This window comes from Nomascus leucogenys, chromosome 17 (assembly GCF_006542625.1).
Source record: "Nomascus leucogenys isolate Asia chromosome 17, Asia_NLE_v1, whole genome shotgun sequence".
Lineage (NCBI taxonomy): Eukaryota > Metazoa > Chordata > Mammalia > Primates > Hylobatidae > Nomascus > Nomascus leucogenys.
The window spans coordinates 35162231-35168230 of record NC_044397.1 but is presented as its reverse complement, the minus strand read 5'-3'; the positions used below and the strand labels follow the sequence as shown (position 1 = coordinate 35168230).

Genomic DNA, 6000 nt, shown 5'->3' with positions numbered 1-6000 from the left:
ACAAAAAAATTAGCCAGGCGTGGTGGCGGGCGCCTGTAGTCCTAGCTACTCGGAGAGGCTGAGGCAGGAGAATGGCATGAACCCGGGAGGCGGAGATTGCAGTGAGCCGAGATTGCGCCACTGCACTCCAGCCTGGGCGACAGAGCGAGACTCCGTCTCAAAAAAAAAAAAAAAAGAAGTGGGAAGACAGGGGCAAGTACCCTACATTTCTGATTTTCATTTTAAAAATGTATTTTATTCGACTTGGAAAACGAGTACAAATCCCTGGGTGTTTTTTGTCAGGAAGGAGTGAGGAGTAGGCAGGAAAGAGAAGAGGGTAGGAGGCAAGGTAAGGTATGAGCATCACAGTGGCTGCCTCAAGACCCTGCCCAGGGAGGGTGGGGTGGGCTGGCGGTTGAGGAGGGAGCTCAGGTCCGGAGGAACACCATGGTGAGGAGGCCTGGAGAGGGGACAAAGAAAGAACAGGGTTGCATGGGCAGCCCTGGGGCTCTGTTAACTCTCCTCCCGTCCCTTCTTCCTTTTTCCTGGGGCCTGGGTCCCTGGCCACTACTGTCCTCACCCAAGACGTAGGCAGCCACCAACTTTTGTCCCAGGGAGACGTGCAGGACTTGAGGCAGCTGGCTGCCGAGTTCGTCCTGGAGTGGGAGCAGCAGGAAGGCCACAGAGACAATCCCCGTCAGCAAGAAGAGGAGGAAGGAGCTGGTGGCCAGTTGCTGGCGGGGGTCTGAGAAACAAGACTCATCAGATGCTGCAGCCCCCATCCTGCCCAGCCCAGGTCCTCCAGGGAGAAGCCTGAACAAGGAAGATGTATCTACTTTTTTTTTTAATTATCTTTTATTTTTTGTAGAGATGGAGTCTCACTACATTGCCCAGGCTGGTCTGGAACTCTTGGCCTCAGGTGATCCTCCTGCCTTAGCCTCCTAAGTAGCTGGGACTATGGGTTCATGCTACCATGCCTGGCTAATTTTTAAGTTGTTTGTAGAGGGTCTTGCTATGTTGTCCAAGCTGATCTTGAACTCCTGGCCTCAAGCAATCCTCCCACCACTTCAGCCTCCCAAAGCACTGGGATTATAGGTGTGAGCCACCACACCCTGTATCGACTTTTTTTTTTTTTTGAGACGCAGTCTTGCTCTGTTGCACCCAGGCTGGAGTGCAGCCACACAGTCCTGACTCACTGCAGCCTCCGCCTCCTAGGTTCAAGTGATACTCCTGCCTTAGCCTCTCGACTAGCTGGGATTACAGGTGCGAGCCACCACTCCCAGCTAATTTTTGTGTGTTTTTAGTAGAGACGGGGTTCCATCATGTTGGTCAGGCTGGTCTTAAACTCCTGGCCTCAGGTTATCAGCCCACCTCAGCCTCCCAAAGCACTGGGATTATAGGCGTGAGCCACCGCACCCTGTATCTATTTTTTACTGCCCTCCAGTGGTACACTGCAAGTGTCCTCTCCTTCCTACAGCCTCTGTCCCCACCATCACAAGAACTCTCTCCTCCAGTCCCTCAGCATTCATTTTCTCTCTTCTGTGGACCTATCCGACAGGCAGGGACCTCTCTTGATCTCATACCCAGCACACAACTTGGTACAGGGTTAATTGCTCAATACAGGTTTCTTATTGAACTGAACTGAGCTACCACATGATAGGAAGTACTGTGGTTACAGTCAAGGAAGAAGCTTTTCCTCTAAGTAGAAGTCAGAAACCAGGGAAGCTGTAAGTCTTTTTCCCCCTCACCTGATATAAAATCTCAACTCGGAGAAATGTTTCCACCAAAAGACAAAAGACTGAACCAGGAGACTTCTTCAAATCCAATTTATCTCATCTCTAGGGAAATGCTAGTTCCTCCCTCCCTACAGAACTCAAGATCCCAGTCTCCCAACTCACGCTCCTGGAAGTGTCTGGCCGTGGGTGGTGGTGTCCCAGCAGGAGGCCCTGGGTGAGGCGCTGGATCTGGCTGTCCCTGAAGCTCAAGGGGGTACGCTGGGGCTCTCAGAACGGAGGTAATGTCCTTGCGTCCCACCACTCGGCCCTCAGCTCCTTCCTCAGACAGCTCAATGCGGAAGCGGTCCTGGACATCATAGTGGCTGGGAATGGGTGCCACATGGCGAATCACACTGGTCCCAAGGTAGGAGAGAAGCCCATTGGAGTGAATGAGGCAGTATTCCAAGGAAATCAGGGCCTCCCCCCAGAAGTCTCTCCCTTAGGGGCACAGGCAGAGAGGGTAGGGCAAACAGGTTAAAGAGGGGAAGGTCTCAGAGCTCAGACAACAGGTGGCAGCGACCCCTGGCTTCCACAAGCCTTCCCACCCTCCCAGCTCACTCACATGTCAATGCAAGACTGGGGCTTCACATATCCCTCTGCGTCAAACACCGTGTATTTGGCAGGTGCTGTGCACAGGACTGGGGGATAGAGACACACACAGACAAGCCCTGCCATGTGGGTCTTTGAGTCCCCTCTGCCTTCTGCCCCGGAGGCTGGACATGACTTTCCCAGTCCACCAAAGCTGGACATCCAACCCTACCCATCTGACTCCTCCAGCCAACACAGGCCCCCAGTGTCCGGCCACCAGCCCCCCGAGGCGCCGATCCCTTTACCTCGGAAGCGAAGCGCAGTTCCTGTGGGGTTATAGAGGGTCAACAGCTGTCGGGGTCCGCTCCGCTGGTCCGCCCTGAATACTAGATCCGGGGGAAAGACCAGGACCGGGACAACGGGTCCCAAGGGAGGAGGGGCGCCCCGGGACCCCCGCCCAGGGGGCCCCGGACCCACCAGCTCCTGGTCCTGGGGCGCCCCACGGCGCATGCAGGCTCTGGGCGGTCGGACATCCGAGGGCAGAGCTCAGGGGACAGGGCCTGGAGTCAGAGCTGGGGGGCGTGAGGGGCGAAAGGGGACAAGGTGAGCTCCCGGGGCAGGGCCTGGACTGACGCCGCCGCCGCCTTGGAACCCCGCTAGATGGGGTTCCCGCAGACCCAGGCCCAGGGCCCCCAAGACCTTCCCTCTTCCAGCTCTGCCCCAGGTTCCTTCGGACCCGCCAAGCCCCACCTCGACGGCCACGCCCACCCCGCTAAACCCGGCCCCTTGCAGCTCCCAACCCGGCCTTCTCCTCAGGCCCAGCTCGCCATCTCCATAAGCCCCGCCCCGCCGCTGGCCTCGCCCCTTCCGGGCGTTCCCAGACGCCCGCCTCCTGTCTCCAGCCAGACGCCGCCCGCTGCAGCGGCCGCCTGCGGAGCGACCTGTGACGCCTTCTGCTTCCTGAGAGACCTGTGTTTGCGTCTCCGGCCCCCCATTAAGCTCGGACACGGGCCCCGTCGGGCTTCTGCCTCGAAACGGTCGCTTGCGCTAGGATGCTCGCCTTGTGGTCAAAGAACCTGCCAGTCAGCTTGTGGTCAGATTAATGGTGCCATGTTCCCGAGAGTCCATTTCTACACTTCCGCCGTACGGCCTCTGTCATTGGCTAGGGCGTCTTTGTTTCTGCCGTAACTATACGCCGATTGGTGTGCTGAAAGACCAAACAGAACGCCCTCCTTCTGTCGTCTGCGATTGGCTGGATTCCGATGACGTAACAGTTGTATTGGTTCGAACTCGAGCCCTGAAGTAACTCAGAGAACCGGGGGCGGGATTTCGAACTGGGCTTTGTTCTTTCCTCCCTATTCTTGAGACGGTCCAAGCCAATCTCCCACCGGGAAGGAATCCCTTTTCCTCCTCTTCAATTCCAGGCTCTAGAAGCCTCTGCAGGAACCAAGACTGTTTTCTTTTTTGCTTTTTTTTTTTTTTTTTTTTTTGAGACGAAGTCTCGCTCTGTCACCCAGGCTGGAGTGCAATGGCACGATCTCGGCTCACTGCAACCACCGCCCCCAGGGTTGAAGCGATTCTCCTGTCTCAGCCTCTCGAGTAGCTGGGATTATAGGCGTGCGCCACCACGTCCGGGTAATTCTTTGTATTTTTAGTAGAGACGGGGTTTCACCATGTTGGTCAGGCCGGTCTCGCACTCCTGACCTCAGGCGATCCACTCGCCTCAGCCTCCCAAAGTGCTGTGATTACAGGCGTGAGCCACCGTGCCCGGCCTCTTTTTTGCTTTTTTAGAGACAGAGTCTCACTCTGTCGCCCAGGCTGGAGTGCAGTGGCGCTATCATTGCTCACTGCCGCCTCCAACTCCTGGCTTCAAGCGATTCTCCTGCCTCAGCCTCCCGAGTAGCTGGGATTACAGGCGCACACCACCACGCCTGGCTTTTTGTAATTTTTTGTAGAGACGATCTCGCTATGTTGTGCAGGCTGGTCTGGAACTCCTGGGCCCAAGCGATCCTCCCACTTAAGCCTCCCAAAAGGCATGAGAGCCACTGTCCCTTCCCCAGGCTCAAAGTCTGTTTTCTATGGGTTGGAGGTTCCTCCCATCTGGGACTCCAGCCTAAGTCTCGCCTCCTGTTTCTCACCTTCCTGTAAGGGACGTGGGAAATCACTCACATTTGCACAGGGAATTAAGATTTGCTGATTTCAAACCCATGTTGTTCGAGTAATTATATATTTTAAAAAAGGATTTGCTAAACCCTGCCACTTTAATTGCATCGAATCTTCAACTCCTTTTACAGCCTGGATAAGGTGAAGAATCTGGGTCTCTCAGGGCACCCAGTTAGCAATGGAGCAAAGACAAAATTTATCTTATCTGAAAGTCACCTCTGAACATCTTATGTAGAATCCCCGTGTTCTCTTTTACATTTTCTTTTTTTTTTTTTTTTGAGACAGTCTTGCTCTGTCACCCAGGCTGGAGGGCAGTGGTACAATCATAGCTCACTGCAGTCTCCACCTGCTTGGTTGGACTCAACCAATCCTCCCGCCTCAGCCTTCTGAGTAGCTGGGACTACAGGCGCGTGACTTCACACCTGGCTAATTGTATTTTTTTTTTTTTTTTTTTTTTTTTTTGAGACGGAGTCTCGCTCCGTCGCCCAGGCCGGACTACAGTAGCGCAATCTCGCAATCTTGGCTCACTGCAAGCTCCGCCTCCCGGGTTCACGCCATTCTCCTGCCTCAGCCTCCCGAGTAGCTGGGACTACAGGCGCCCACCACCACGCCCGGCTAATTTTTTGTATTTTTAGTAGAGACGGGGTTTCACCGTGTTAGCCAGGATGGTCTCGATCTCCTGACCTCGTGATCCGCCCGCCTCAGCCTCCCAAAGTGCTGGGATTATAGGCGTGAGCCACCGCGCCCGGCCCTGTATTTGTTTTTTTAATAGCACTTATAGTGATACATGACCTCCTATTTTATTGTTTCTCTCTCTTCCAGTAGAATGTTTTTTCCTTTTCACAAGAGCAGGGACTTTGTTTAGTTTGTATCTTTAGGACTTATGACAGTGCCTGCCATTTGGAATGAACAAATGAATGAGTGACTAGGATGAACTTTGAGCAGAGATCTGACTGGATTTAGGAAGTGAACCATGAGATATGTCTATGGGAGAGAATTCTGGATAGAGGAAACAGCAAAGGCCGAAAACAGAAGTGTACTAGAAATGGGCAACAAGGCCGGGTGCAGTGGCTCACCCTGTAATTCCAGCACTTTGGGAGGCCAAGGCGGGCGGATCACAAGGTCAGGAATTCGAGACCAGCCTGACCAACATAGTGAAACCCCGTCTCTACTAAAAATACAAAATTAGCCAGGCGTGGTGGCACGTGCCTGTAGTCCCAGCTACTCAGGAGGCTGAGGCAGGAGAATCGCTTGAATCTGGGAGGCGGAGGTTGCAGTGAGCCGAGATAGCGCCACTGCACTGCAGTCCAGCCAGATCATGCCACTGCGCTCCAGCCTGGGTGACAGAGCGAGACTCCATCTCAAACAAACAAACAAAATAGAAATGGGCAACAAACTGTGAAGTTGCCAATGTGACTGGAACAGATGATACATGGGAGATAATAGACATGAAGCTACGAGGCAGGAGAGAGAATGCAGATGATATAGGGCCTTGAACCCTTGGTAAGACTTAGGAAACTACGGGAAAGTTTTGAGTAAAGGAGGGACAAGATAT

General features: G+C 54.0%; 1 protein-coding gene across 2 annotated transcripts; it reads right to left on the bottom strand.

Annotated features, from left to right (window-relative positions):
- Nucleotides 1-206: 206 nt before the first annotated feature.
- Nucleotides 207-3482, bottom strand: MOSPD3 (motile sperm domain containing 3). Of its 2 annotated transcripts, none has more exons than XM_030797291.1 (6): nt 3343-3482; nt 2588-2854; nt 2317-2392; nt 1878-2107; nt 560-724; nt 207-439 (listed from the first exon to the last, which is right to left on the bottom strand). In XM_030797291.1, exons 2-6 carry the CDS (start codon nt 2790-2792, stop codon nt 408-410), a joined length of 708 nt encoding a protein of 235 aa, XP_030653151.1. In that variant the 5' UTR covers nt 2793-2854; nt 3343-3482; the 3' UTR covers nt 207-407. The 2 variants fall into 2 exon arrangements, with proteins under 2 accessions (XP_030653151.1, XP_030653152.1); XM_030797292.1 differs by lacking the exon at nt 3343-3482 and adding an exon at nt 3083-3204.
- Between the last annotated feature and the right edge of the window lie 2518 nt (nt 3483-6000).

What these genes read in the sequence shown, in the direction of transcription:
- MOSPD3 (XM_030797291.1), bottom strand. Translation starts at nt 2,792, where the DNA reads ATGCGCCGTGGGGCGCCCCAGGACCAGGAGCTGGTGGGTCCGGGGCCC. An exon ending in AACTGCGCTTCGCTTCCGAG is followed by an intron (nt 2,393 to 2,587) that starts GTAAAGGGATCG and finishes TCTATCCCCCAG; the next exon opens with TCCTGTGCACAGCACCTGCC. An exon ending in GGTGGCTGCCTACGTCTTGG is followed by an intron (nt 440 to 559) that starts GTGAGGACAGTA and finishes TCCCCTCTCCAG; the next exon opens with GCCTCCTCACCATGGTGTTC.